General features: G+C 41.7%; 1 protein-coding gene across 1 annotated transcript; it reads left to right on the top strand.

The window, feature by feature from the left end:
• On the top strand, nt 846–12,686 carry LOC8083982. The gene is made up of 16 exons (XM_002467925.2): nt 846–1,191; nt 1,716–1,910; nt 1,989–2,063; nt 2,155–2,319; nt 2,867–3,030; nt 7,623–7,841; nt 8,458–8,584; nt 9,290–9,478; nt 10,083–10,169; nt 10,306–10,460; nt 10,610–10,729; nt 10,840–11,065; nt 11,491–11,550; nt 11,635–11,808; nt 11,901–12,010; nt 12,145–12,686. Exons 1-16 carry the CDS (start codon nt 1,009–1,011, stop codon nt 12,308–12,310), a joined length of 2,415 nt encoding a protein of 804 aa, XP_002467970.2. The 5' UTR covers nt 846–1,008; the 3' UTR covers nt 12,311–12,686.

Genomic DNA, 14,652 nt, shown 5'->3' with positions numbered 1-14,652 from the left:
ACCATAAGGACAACAATTTGCACACCCTCCACTCAACCTTATGTTTGTCTAGGATCTTAGGTTAGTCGAGATAGTTATGACAATAGATCAACACTAATAATAGACATGTTGGAAGGTAGGTAATTAGTGATCCAATTTTTTGAAAATCAAAGCCTGTTCGCTGATTTTGTTATGAGAGAAAAACATTACTGAATGGTTGACAGATTCAGGAGATAAGCTCAAACGAATAGGCTTAAGTCTCTCCTGAAGAACAACTATCTCTTGGAATTTTGTTTTGTAAACCAACTTCTCTATTTCTATTTAATTAAGATTCTTGATGCAAGAAATTGTTCTTTATATCAAAACAACTAGTTTTAGATTTATTTGGTAGGTTTTTGTGGTTTTTGATGAGTAACTAGAACCCAAAGTCTTGTCAAACAACCATAAGCTGTCTAATCGAGTATCCTAGAGATAAAATCAAAAGGGAAAAATCTGAAAAGATCAAAGTTGACTCGCATAGAGCATCTCCGAGAGCCTTTCCAAAAATATACTCTCTAAATCATTATTTCAGAAAATCATTCGAGTAAAAATTGCTCTCAATACCTTTGTACCCTAGAATAGTTTTTCTATATATCATACGCGCTCCTTTATATATTTGGCTAGCAAGAAATTCAGAATAGAACAATATCTATATCTAGAGATCTAAATAAAGAGGCTATTAAGAGTTTTTTTCATCAAATCTCTATTTTTCTGTATTTAATATTAATTAATTAGAAGAAATACAGAGAGTTAATTGGAGTTGCTGAGCTCCACAGTCAACGTAAGTCAAACATCACCAATCTCAAAGCAACGGCCACGCCGAGGAGGGCGTCAGGGCGAGACAACGTGCTCGCCGTGGACCGTGGTGCCGCCGCGCGCCTGCTGCCCCGCTCTCCTCCGCCTTCCGCGCCCCTGCACTGCTGCCTCCAGTATACTGCGGCGGCGAAGCTTCCAGAATTCCTAGCCTAGGGTTTCTCCGGGCAGCCTCCGATGGGGCCTCCCATCTTCCTCCTCTTCCTCGTCCTCACGGCCTCCGCGGTCGTGTCGTCGGCCGCCCGGAGGGAGGCTTTCCGCCGGGACCCAGGGCACCCGCACTGGCACCATGGCGCTTTCCATGACGTCGAGGGCAGCGTCCGCGCCGACATCCGCCGCATGCTCCACACCCGAGCAGAGGTACTCCCATCTCTTCTCCGCTCCTCGCCTTCCACACTAAACCTCTCCGCCGGCGCATCCATGGCTCACGTGTACCAGTGCGATCCGCGAATAGGAGCTCAGTTCGACTAGATTCGAGCTGAGTCGGAGCATAGTCCCTCATGTCTCTGCTCCCTATGTGGGATCTGCCCTTTGGATTTCATCTCTCCTCGGTGAGATTGAGAGCTTTGTTATGAAGTGTGTCGTGGCCATTTATTCAGATTTTTGTCACGTGTACAAGTATAATTACATGATGTGACTGTACAAATCCTGGCTGGAATTGAGGATGGCGGATTACGTGCTCACCCGAAGTGTTATGGTGTAATCAAGAAGTTGTTACAGTTAAAGCTAGTGCTTTATATAACAACAAAGGGCATCAAACTTAGTGTAATCTAAACAACAATCGTCAAGTGTTATCCTTCCTTATTTATCTGAAACATGTATGTTATTGCTTTTCTTTTTATAGGTTTTCCATGTTTATTTAACTCACCAGGAATGTTCTTCAGGTTCCATTTCAAGTGCCTCTTGAGGTTAATGTTGTTCTTATTGGTTTCAATGGCGATGGAGGGTATAGATACTCTTTGGATGGCCACAAGCTCGAAGAATTCCTAAAAGTGGGTTTCCCACTTCACAGGCCCTCTTGCTTCGAGACAGGGGAGCCAATTGATATCGAGCATCATATTATGTACAATGTCATAGCGGTAATTCCTTATTTCAGATAATAATGAATTGCTTTTCACAACTGTGTTATCCTATTGTCACCCAGTGCAATTTTTTAGGCTGGACAACCGGAGCTGATTTCTCTTGAGAAGTCACTGAAGGAGGCCATGCAACCTGCAGGAACTGCAAGAGATGTAAGCAGGAATATATTATTATCCTATACAGTGATCATTAACAGTTGTTCATAATTGTCACGATACACTCTAACTATTTTGTCCCTCACAGAGTGAATATGGCAGGGAATTGCCTCTATTTGAAGTAGAAGCGACTGCAGTGGAGTCAATATTTCAGAGGCTATACTCATTCATTTTTGACATGGAGGCTGGTTATCCTGCAAACGAGATGGATAGGCCTGTTCCTGTTGCAATATTTGTTGTTAATTTTGATAAGGTGAAACCCTGTACCACCCCCCTCTTGATTGTATTGTCTGCTTCCTGTTTGTACTTTGTGCTCTGACCTCTGATGCCTGCATGCAAATTTTAGATTATAGAAAGTGCATTCCTTCATGGATATATAGGAGTCAAGATGCAATATCTTGTTTCATCGTCCCATACTTTATAGGAAACAGTACATGAGAAGTTGAGAAACTTATTGAAATATACATATACATAATAACAACTGTTCTTGGATATTTGTAATAAAAAATTCACCAGCGGGAAAATGTATCCTCAGAGGCAAAACTCTCACCTTTTACAGATTGAAGTCTATAGTAATTTCCTCCATTGAAACTAATTTGTTCTCCTTAAAGGACATTTAGATAGCCCTTTCAGCTTCCTTACTTTCTGTAACATCTGGGAAATATCCAGAGCTGAATCTTATAAGTTGATCCAGGCTCCACAATCCTTACTTTAGTAAGGAGAAAACTAGTGCTCTTAATCTTCACCTTCCTTATTCTTTTGAGATTTGTAACTAACATGGTACATATTTTCCTTGGCAGGTTAGAATGGATCCTCGAAACAAAGAAGTTAATCTTGATAGTTTAATGTATGGTACAATTGGTGGACTAACAGAACAAGAACTAAAAAAACAAGAAGCAGAATACATTTACCGTTACCGTTACAATGGCGGTGGGGCAACTCAAGTTTGGCTAAGTTCTGGAAGGTGATAATTGTTCTAATCTGCTACTATTTTGTTACAACTTACAAGTTACAGTGAAGCTCCTCTGCTTCCCTATCAAAAAGCCACATTTTCATTCACCACTAGAAGTGAAGTAAATTAACCCTGTTGTGGCCACATGGTCAGTGCGGGAGTGATTCAGAGAGTAATCTCGGGAAAACAAACAAGCATTATCATTTTGAAGTTTTGACTGCTTCACTTCATAACAATCATGAAATTTTACCTTTTTCTTTTGTTGGACACGTGTCCCTTTTCAATTTCATGATGTGTAGATGTGAACCATCACGCAATCGCACGTTTACCGGTAAAATCGCATATCTTACAAAAATAAAATGGCTGTATTAGCGCTATAGCTCTTAAGTCTTAACACCATTAATTTGTACTCAGGCTCTTTTTTCTATACTTACGCAGCTTCAAGAATAACGCACAAGATTTAATTTGTATCAATTGTTATTGTTACGTCATATAATTAGTTTGTCTCCTTAACCAGCCATTGTGACCAATGAACTAGGAGACTTGAGTCTTGTAAAATGTTGCACACACTAAATGAGGTGGGGGTTATGCCAGGAAGGTGTAGGTATGTATCTTCTTGAAAGAGAAAATTGCATATCTGCCAGCCAACACAGTGGGCTTCGCAGATTTGTCATGCTAATCGTGGGTTTCGCAAAAATGCCAGCCAAAATGTGTGCTTTTTTGTTTCCTCTGCTATTTTACCTTTTTCTTCTTCTCCTTTTCCTTTATCTCTCCTAAAATTAGCCACGCAGAAGGACAAATTGTTCCTGGGGCAAATTCACTCTCCTGGAACCAAATCAACAATCAATCGGTCGTTCACTTCGTCTCCCCACTGCTAGAAGGTGACAAGACGGCTCTTCATTCCTGAAACATCAAATGGAAAAGAACAGGGTGTATTTGCTACTTAATCTCTAGTAGACGTAAGGGTGGTTTGCATCTTTATAATCAGATTCCGCCAAGCATAGTGTGAATCCTTCTCTTTTCTCTCTGATAAGCATAGATATTGTAGCAATTCTATTTTCTTTATATTATCATGGGAAGTTGGAGGGCAAACCTGGCACAGTGCTGAGTCTCTCCACTTTGTCCTGGAGGTCGTGGTTCTGTTAGAATGTCTGATTTCATTATTGGGCTAACCCTAACCAGGGTGGCCATATAGTTAGGGATACATGGGCCTCATGGGCCTAATACTCATATACTCTAACATCCCCCCGCAGTCTGAACTACCGTCGCAGCGGAGTTCGCAGACTGGACACGAAAGAAAAGAGGTACAACACACGAGCCCCCCCACAGACGCAACTAGCCACTGGTGATGTTGAGGCTGGTACGGAACTCGGTGAAGGTCGAGGACGGGAGACCCTTGGTGAAGATGTCGGCGAACTGGGAGGTGATCGGGACGTGGAGGACCCGAACATTGCCGACAGCGACCCGGTCCCGGACGAAGTGTAGATCGATCTCCACATGCTTGGTCCTCTGGTGCTGGACCGGGTTGGTGGAGAGGTACACCGCACTGACGTTGTCGCAGTAGACTAGTGCGCTCCGGGAGAGAGGGCTGTGGAGCTCGGCGAGGAGCTGCCGGAGCCAGGAAGCCTCAGCCACGCCGTTGGCGACAGCACGGTACTCCGCCTCGGCACTGGAACGGGAGACGACCGGCTGGCGCTTGGACGACCAAGACACCAGGTTGCCGCCTAAGAAGACGGCGTAGCCGGAGGTGGAGCGGCGGGTGTCCGGGCACCCGGCCCAGTCGGCGTCGGTGTAGACAACGAGCTCGGTGGAAGACGACCGTCGGTGAAGGAGAAGACTGAAGTCGACTGTGCCGCGGAGGTACCGTAGGATCCGCTTGAGAGCGGTGAGGTGTGGCTCCCTGGGATCATGCATATGGAGGCAGATCTGCTGAACTGCGTAGGTGATATCCGGCCGGGTGAAGGTGAGGTACTGAAGTGCCCCGGCAAGACTCCGATATGCAGTGGGATCTGTCACTGGTATACCCTCAGCCTCTGAGATCTTGCCCTGTGTGTCAACTGGAGTGGAGCAGGGCTTGCAGGGGAGGAAGAAACCCTAAGTTGATACCATGTTAGAATGTCTGATTTCATTATTGGGCTAACCCTAACCAGGGTGGCCATATAGTTAGGGATACATGGGCCTCATGGGCCTAATACTCATATACTCTAACAGGTTCTAATCAACCTCCTTGCAAAATAAGCAAGGGTAAGGCTAACTAACAATGCCCTACATCCCACCTTGTGTCATAAGAGAGAATTCCTTGTGTGCCATTAAAAAATTGCTCTCCCATCTCTGCCACAAAAAAGTGTGTTTTCCTTTGGTACCACAATTTAAGTTTCTTTTACCTCAACTACCATTTCCATCTGTTTTTGGTGACTTGGGCGTTAGCTGTAACAGGAAAAGACCAATTTGCCTCTGTGTGCTGTAGGTTCCTGCTAGATTTCGTTTTCCTTCTACGCCACTCATTGATGAAGCACTGCTGCTGCTTTTCTATGTAATATGTAGCAGCAGGATTGAAAGAAACTACTCAAAATCAACAAGACTAATAGAAATTAGTACTCTTACATTACCAGAGCTCACCACAAATTCCACAAAAGCTCCTTGCAATAGCATTAGAAGAACAAGCTTAATTACCTTTGATACTTCACCCTGGTTCCCCAAGACCACTATAATTTACTGAGAACAACTCCTTTGTACCAAAAGAACAAACAAGTTCTCAGAAGAAACCGCAGTCTGCAGCTAATCTAATGACATCCAAACCCAACCAAACACTAGAGCCAGTAGTGCTCGATGTAGCACTGACGATCAGATATCAAACAGATGCTAGTGCTACCTCACTGCTGTCGTTCCTGTAGACCACAGGTTATTGGAGCGAGCTTTGTGGCCTTGTGGGGACGCCATCATATGCAGAAGCAGCCATCTCTAGGGACGGGGGTGTGAGAAGCTCCACCTACTTGGCAAATCTGGAAGCAAATAAATAATTATGTTTTTGATAGAGGTCGCCCGTCCTTTGGATCTTGGAAAAGCTCCTTCTATGAAGAATCTACACTACAGGCTCATAGACTCAGCAATGATAAGTGTGCTGTCTTTCTTTCCTATTCCCTAGATTAGCTCTTTAACCCACCTCGGGCTTCCTTCTTTGTGCATCTGCTTTTGTACAGTGTTGTCCTTTTAATTTTTGATTAAGGGCCTGTTTAGTTCGCACCCCTGAAAAGTTTTTGGGGGTACTGTAGCACATGTGTAATTATAGCAATTAGTGTATAATCATGGACTAACTAGGCTCAAAAGATTTGTCTCGCAAAATACATGCAAACTGTGCAATTAATTATTTTTTTAATCTATATTTAATGCTCCATGCATGTGTCCAAACATTCGATGGGATGCGGTGAAAAAATTGTGTGAGAACTAAACAAGTCCTAATAAAGCAAACAGTGGGGCCCTTCCCTGCTGTATTTTCTCTCTAAAAAAAAAGAAGCTCAACCACGTGGCCCAGCCTTGTCCGCATCGGGGCCTCCCATTTACCCAACCGGGAATGCTTCCTCTTGGCTGCGTCCAGAAGAGCAGGCGGCAGGGGCAAGGAGGTGCTGACCAGGATCGGCAGGGAGATGCGCTCTGTGGAGCTGGGGGCGACGGCGCAGATGGGCATGGCGGCTTCAGCCATCGCAGTAGTGGGCGACCGCATTGCGGCGTGGATGGAGAAGAGGGAAGCCGACGGGGCACTCGTGCCACCCAGGGCAGCCGCGGTCAGGGCGGTGCCTGATGGCAGCACGGTGGCATTGAGGGGGCTGGTGGCGCGGACACATGGGCTCAGCTCCCATGACCTGAGGGCTCCTGACTGGCGTCTGAGGAAATGGAATCTAATAGCAATTAGCAACCTACAGCACACAGCGGTGAATTTGTGTTTTGCCATCCAATTAAGTCCAAGTCAGCAAAAACAAACGGTAGTGGTCTGGAGATAGAAAAAACTTGAATTGTGGTACCAGAGGGAAACACACTTTTTTTATTGCAGAGATGGGGGGGGGCAACTTTTTTTTGGGTGGCACACAGGGAATCCTCTCTCAAAATAAGCATCGGGTACACCCCCTTTATGTCATCATGGGAACTTCTGACCTTTAAAGGGAAGGTGTCAAGGTGATATGTTTAGTCTTGCCAATTGTGTGATCAGTTGGCAGCTATATCCACACCCCACCTTGTAGTCATTCCCATGAGTGTACTCAGCTATGTAGCAGAGATAATATTTAGATGATTGTTTTCCATGATTACTTTATAAAGGCATGTATTTTGCATATTTAATTGCCTGTAAAACTAGCTGAAATTCAGATTTCTTTTGTGTTATTTGGTCGTTACCATATGCCAATGATTATAACGGATAGGTAAACCGAGAAACTTAGAACATAAATAATTTCACGTGTATGACCTTGTCCATAAGGAATGCTTATGTAGACTGCCGTACCAGACCATTATTCATTGCACTTTGGAGTTGTTTTCTTTTATGATGCACTTCAATTGCTCAAGCAGCTTTAAGTTATTTGTGCTCTGAACTCCCACTGGATTGCCGTCTGCAGATTTGTTGTAATAGATCTTTCAGCAGGCCCTTGTACATATGGGAAAATAGAAACTGAAGAAGGCAGTGTCAGCTATAGGTCAATGCCACGGCTATCGCAAATAATCTTCCCAAGAGGACTTGCTGCCCCAAGTGCTAGTTCAACGCAAGATATTTTCATTGGGCAGCTCGGAGGTTTAATTTCAACTACCATTGAGCATGTGATAGCTCCTGATATAAGGTATTTTCAAAAGGTAGAAATACCTTGCTTCATTCAAAGTTTCTTCGTTATTTGATGAATGACTGAAACTGTCAGAATATTTTATCTTGATCGGATGAAGTATTCACAGCAAGCAGTTGGTTATTTGTATTGTTCACTTTTCAGTGTTTTTATTGGAAACATGTGATGGTCCCAAGTACTAAAGAATTTTCATATTATGCTACCTTTGTAACATGTGTATGGACAATCGTCTTTAGTTCCTCATGCATATCTTTGTCTGTTAACGTGCAGGCTAACTAGGTCACTCTGTCTTGTATGATTGTACTAAATGTCTAACAACTTATCACCTAACCTAATGAATTACAGATTGGCATTTTATATTTATCGTTTATTCCATCAATGCCGCTAACTTCGCCAAAAAAAAAGGACGACAAATGATAGCTAACTTTGCAAATAAGGGCAAAAAAATGAACAAGTTATAGATGAATTCCAACTTATGCTAACTCAAGGCATTTCTAGATTATGTTGGCCATGCGATACATGATATCTAGCATTCTATCTCAACCTATGATTTAGAGGTCATGAATTCTTCTATTTTTTTTAGTTATTCTAATGTTACCCTTTTTTTGTATTCCAGATTTGAAACTGTTGACATGGCAGTGAGGTTGCTTGTACCTATTATTGTGCTACAGAACCACAATAGGTACAACATTCTTCAAGAAGGCCATAACTATAGCATAGATGTTCAAGCTATAGAAAGGGAGGTTAGTTGACTTACCAGTTACAAGGAACAATGTTTTGTGGCAAATGCAACAAAATTGTTAAATTGTTTTCCTCTGTTTATCTAATAGCCATATGCATTATCCATCCTTTAGGAGAGTGTATAGTAACAATCTGTGCTCGAGTTGCTATCTTGTTAAAAATAACCAGATTATGAGCTAGTCTGTCAAATTAGTAGTGTATATTAGGGCCTGTTTGGTAGAGCTTCACTCCCTGATCCTTGGATCCAGCTCGTTGATTCTGTTGGAGTGATTCTAGTTGATTCTGTTGGGGGAGCAAGATGGGGAGCAGGTGAGAATGGAGCAGTTTATTTATTTATTTAATTTATTTACCTCTCACCGCTTCCAGTGTAAATGGAGAAGTGATTATTTTCTGCTCCCCACCAGAATCCGTGCGGGATTTTGCTGTTTGATTGAGGAGTGATTCTCATGGAGAATCTGCTCCAAGGAGCGCTGCCAAACGGCCCCTTAGCTGAAAAACAATATCAGTACAATTAGGTGGCTTAACCTATGTCTACACGACATATCATGGACAAATTATGTTTTGTTGGTTTTGTACAGCAAAGAACCACATATGGTTTGTTGATTAGGATCCATATAGTATATATAATCTATTTTCTTTCAATTTGTGACCTGGATTATTACATGCCATTATGCATCCTCCAAGTTTTCTTAGTTCACATTTTTCAGGTTAAAAAGATGGTCCACCCTGGTCAGGAGGTAATAATAATTTCTGGTTCGCATGCGCTGCACCAGCACGAAAAGTTAGCTGTTGCAGTTTCCAAAGCAACACGTAGCCATTCTCTTCATGAAACAAAGAGTGATGGCCGATTTCATGTCCGTACCAAAACTTACTTGGATGGAGCAATACTTAAAGAGGTCTGTTGGATTTTGGCTTTATCCAAGTGATCATGTTTGAACTGCAGAAGAAATTTGCAATTGTTGCTAGTGCACATACCTGCAGGTTTTGTATGTTTTCTGTATGCTTAAACGAAATGGACACTTCTGGCAGTCTTTATTTTTTTTTACATTGTTCAATTTTCACATTTTGCATATATTAATGTCTAAATGAGAATGTCTTCTTCTATTAATACAATGTTATGCAGCTCTCCTGTGTGTTCAGGAAAGAAAAATGAGAATTTGGCACACAGAGAAGTAGGCTTGGATTCACCTGACCTGCCATCTGTTATATAGCTGTTTAATCATGCCTTAAGGATAAACAAGCACAATTGTATGATTCATAATCTTCATCGCCTGATTATATACTTTTGTAATGGGAAAGGATTGAATCAAGTGCAAATAACAGACATGTTCTCGCCAAATGTAAAAGGCCATCATCAACTGGATGTGTTACTGAGTTTCTTGAAGTAAAACTCAGTTTCAAGATGGTGCAGAGTATAGGAGAATTATAAAGATCGGTCTAAATTTCTTGTCTTAAATTTTTTAATGCAGCACTGCAATGATGTGCTCTCGACATGTACAGGAAATGGAGCGGTCTGCTGATGTGCTGTCTGCTGGTTTATTAGAAGTTGCAAATCCTTCTCTCTCAAGTAGATTCTTCCTAAAGCAGGTGCATAATATGTTCTGTCTGATATATCCTGCAAGCGCATCTGTTTCATGAGGCTCTATACAAAATATTTTTCTACTTTTATTTATATGACTGCTGTTATGGATTTTTTATTGTGATTTTTTGGCATTGGCTACAGCATTGGACCGATGGAGAAGATGATGTAAAAGATTCTATTAAGCACAAGCCCTTGTGGGAATCTTACATGCCCAAAAATAAGAAAGAAAGGAGAGGAACTGGAAAGAAGAAACATGGAAGTCTGTACAGAACTTATGGGACCAGAGTGATCCCAGTGTAAGCTTCACTTGCATGAGCAGGCACCTCTTCCTCCCTCTATCTCTCCATTTCTAGCAGATCATGGTTACAAAATCAATCTATCATGCCTCAGAATTTAATTCTGACAATGATCTAAAATTTGACCCTTTTCCTTAATAACCCTTCAGTTTTGTATTATCACTGGCCGATGTTGATGCTGAACTTCTCATGGAAGAGGAAAGTCTTGTTTGGGCAAGTAAAGATGTTGTTATTGTGCTTGAGCATAACAATGAAAAGATTCCTCTAAGGTATTTTTGTGTTTCTGTCAGGCAAAGATATTCCATGAATTCTTGTATGTACTGCATTGCTCAAGTTGCTTCTGTATTTAATTCTTTATATCATCCATTTGCTGTCACAGCTATGTGTCAGAAACGACTAGGCAGTTTGCTCTTCCGTCTCTCGCACAGCGCCACATCTTGGCTGGTCTGGCGTCAGCAGTTGGCGGTCTGAGTGCGCCATATGAAAGGGCATCACGTATTCATGAAAGACATGTAGTGAACTGGCTGTGGGCTGCAGGCTGTCATCCGTTTGGACCATTCTCAAACTCCTCCCAGATCAGCCAAATTCTCCAGGATGTAGCACTGGTAATGTTGTCAGCAATAATTTTTCATTGCTATGAAATGTACAATGAGTAGGCAGGGAGCAAGGGAGGCCAATGCTTCCTATGTCGAAGCGAGGCTTAAAGTAGAAAAGCTGTTCATGCTTCCTATGGTTTGCACAGTGCATAGGTATGCAAACTGACCAAAAAAAAAAAGAGAGAGGCCAAACTATGTCCCAATTGCTTTTGTCCGAGTTTTGCCAGTTTCAAATTTTTGGATCAACATAACTTGGCTATGCAATGCATCCAATTATCCAAATCTAAGAAATCTTGGTATTATGCTTACTGCATAAATCATAACTGCTGCCGCATAATTTTTAAGTTTGTTGATATTTTACTGGCATAAATTGTTTTTTTTTCTGTGCTTTCATATCCACTACCACTATGTAACCCATGTTTTAATGTGTGTAGAGAACTACAATTTATGCTCAAGTCGATGCTGCTCTTCGCAAAATAAGAGACACATCAGAGGTCCTACATGCAATTCAGCGTACATTTATTCACCTATTTCCTCAATGCACAGAAAGTATAACTACTATCTCTGGTCTGGTGCAGTTTGTCCAATCTTTTGCATCAGAGCATCTTAAGACGCCATTAGGAGAACTTGTGAAAGGTAATAAAAACAAGTCAACCACTGAGTTATGGGTAGAGAAATTCTATAAGAAGGTGACCACTCTGCCGGAGCCTTTCCCCCATGATCTTGTTGAGAAGTTAGAAGAGTACCTGGATGTAAGTAATCTCATATATTGCATAAGTGTACTTTCATGATGAAAGATGCATATATATGTTCTGATTTTCCTTAATCTATGATGCCCTTGTAGAAACTTGAAGGGCAACTCGTGGACTTGTCTTCCTTACTGTATGACCACCGTCTGGCGGATGCATATCAAAACAGTACCGACATCCTGCAAAGCACTATATTTACACAACAGTATGTTTACACAGAGATGCTAGATTTGCTCATTTGCACCTGGCTACTCTTTTGTGCTGTCCTTTTGAAATTCACTGGTTTCACTCTGTTTCATACGAATCATTTTTACCCTTTTTTTTTTCTTCTCTTGACAGGTATGTGGAACGTGTTCTAGCTAACGAGAGAGACAGGATGAAATGCTGTAGCATTGAATATAGTCATCCAAAGCAGTCATCCCAGGCTTTTGTCTATGGAGGGATCCTTCTGGCTGGATTTCTTGTGTATTCACTGGTTATTTTCTTCTCTTCACCGGTTCGCTAATTTTATGTCCAGATGCAGAAAGTCCTGGATGCTTTATGATAGGCTAGGTTTGTCTGGGCTGTCAATCTTCATGAGGGAATGATCTAACTGTGTTGGATACAGAAGGGCTTCGGCGCAGTTTGAGTGCTATTTTTCGATACACAAGCAGTCAGACGGCTGATATATGTAACTGACTCATTTGTCCGCGATAAAGCTGTAGTCGATTTCACATAAGAGCTAGTGCAGGCTATGAAAATATGAAATAGCTTTCACCTTTTTTGCAACGTGTTACTGACAGAAACCCGTTTGTTAATAAAACCCCCCAGCGTCTTCAGGACTAGGCAGCAGACATGCTGTGCCCTGCAGTTGTGCAAGGGCAAGTAGTCGCTTTATTTCATGGCAAAATTTCCAAAAAATTATGTTCCATGGCTCATGTGTTTTCTTTTCCTCCTTTTGAAAATTGTCTGAAACTTGTCTAATTGTCTTTTGACTCAATTCGTAGAAAGCTCATCTAGAAGGGTATGAAAGTCACTTTATTGTAATCAATACTTTTCTGGAATTCGCGGGAAACTGCAGGTGTCAGTTTTGAAAACCTAATAAATTTGAACGTTAAGCTCGCAAACTCAGTTTGAAGACTTCAGCTGAGATCCGGTTATTCGGGCATGTTCGCCGTGGCTGCGGCAGCGAACAAGCTTTTCGTGCCTGTCAATTGTCGAAAAGTCATGACTAAAAAATACTGTTTGCTAATTTATTGTAAAAGAAAGAAAAACATTTTGGCTGATAGAAAAAAAATACGGCTTAATTTCTGGACATGTGAGAAGTGAGCCAGATGGTGAACATTCACCGCGGATTCGTCGAATCCGGCGATGAGACACCGGATCAGGCTCGAGGATAAGCAATTGTTACCCATATGGTGAACATCCACCGTATATTCGTCGAATCCGGCAATGAGAAACCGGATCAAGCTCGAGGATAAGCAATAGTAAGAGCATCCAGAGACTTTTTATATTTTGTCTAATTTACAAGAATAAATGTTTTGTTGAAAGAAATAGCCTCTAACAACCTTTTAAATTGGATATCTAAATATAGACATCCTATGGTTTGGATTTCTCACTAGCCAAAGATAGAGAGTAAGAATAGCTCTCTAGATTGCATACGAGATATAGAGAAATTGTTGGAGAATATAAAGATATAAAAAATATTTTTTGTTAAATAACTCATGATTTAGAGAATAAATTTAGAAAGACTTATGCTATAGGCTAGTACTTGACGAAATTAGCGTGAAATCATCACAATCGAACTCCACGCTACCTAAATTCTCCCTATCATCAAGCCAAAGCTTCCTGGCGCCAAGAATGATTCATCTAGGCTTGGATTTGACTCTTGATTGTTTCGTCAGTGCAAACAGATGTACGGGGATGTCGTTTTCTTCTTGCCGACGGTGATGAAGGGCGGGCATAGTGGCGACCATGAATGCAACGTGTGAAGCATTCGCTGCTGAGAGAAGAGAGGTGCTGGCCGAGTTGGTGGCCGGGCGTTTTTTTTTTCTTGAAAATTTAAACTTTCATTGCATCACGAAGCTGTTACAGACAAGTTAGAGATGTGGGGATCATGTTACCCCAATCAAAAATTTTGAGAGAAGGGAGGGCTTTGTTTAGTTCCCAAAAAAATTGCAAAAATTTTTAGATTTCTTGTCACATCGAATCTTACGGCATATGCATGCAACATTAAATATAGATAAAAAAATTAACTAATTACACAGTTTGTCTGTAATTTGCGAGACGAATCTTTTGAGTCCAGTTAGGCCATGATTGGACAATATTTGTCAAATACAAACGAAAATGCTACAGGGTACATTTTGCTAAAATTTTTGGAACTAAACAAGGCCAGGTTGGAGAATGAGCAAGAGCCTGGCAAGAGAAAAAACACAAAATTGGAGAATGAGCAAGAGTATGTTTGCCCTTAGCAAGGGATAGTACATCTCGAAGATCGAGTGCAGCAGCTATCTTAGCACCAAAAAAGAGGACGTGAGTTTCAGCCTCCAAGGGTTCCATTTAGGCTGAAACTGTTTCAGCCTCCAAGTTTCAGTGGCCCGTTTGAATGCACTGTTTCCAAAACAAATCCACTGACAGAGCATCAATGAAACGAATAATGAAACAACCTCCTAAATGCATGAGTTTCACCTTGACGTTTTCTAGGCTGGGCAAAGCATTTAATTGGATCAAATGCAAGATGGTGAAACGATTTAGCCTTCAGTGGGGATTTCATTCCGTTTCACCGCGTGGGAAACAACGCCCGCAGGGTTTCACCACGGTGAAACTACTTCCTTCTCTCTCCTCTTCGTTTCATGCAAAAAATACAGT

Source organism: Sorghum bicolor, chromosome 1 (assembly GCF_000003195.3).
Source record: "Sorghum bicolor cultivar BTx623 chromosome 1, Sorghum_bicolor_NCBIv3, whole genome shotgun sequence".
Lineage (NCBI taxonomy): Eukaryota > Viridiplantae > Streptophyta > Magnoliopsida > Poales > Poaceae > Sorghum > Sorghum bicolor.
This window is presented reverse-complemented; position numbering and strand designations above follow the sequence as displayed.

Coding starts and splice junctions, on each gene's coding strand:
- LOC8083982 (XM_002467925.2), top strand. CDS start 1,009: ATGGGGCCTCCCATCTTCCTCCTCTTCCTCGTCCTCACGGCCTCCGCG. Junction 10,730..10,839: donor AATGAAAAGATTCCTCTAAG/GTATTTTTGTGT, acceptor TTGCTGTCACAG/CTATGTGTCAGAAACGACTA. Junction 11,809..11,900: donor AGTTAGAAGAGTACCTGGAT/GTAAGTAATCTC, acceptor ATGCCCTTGTAG/AAACTTGAAGGGCAACTCGT.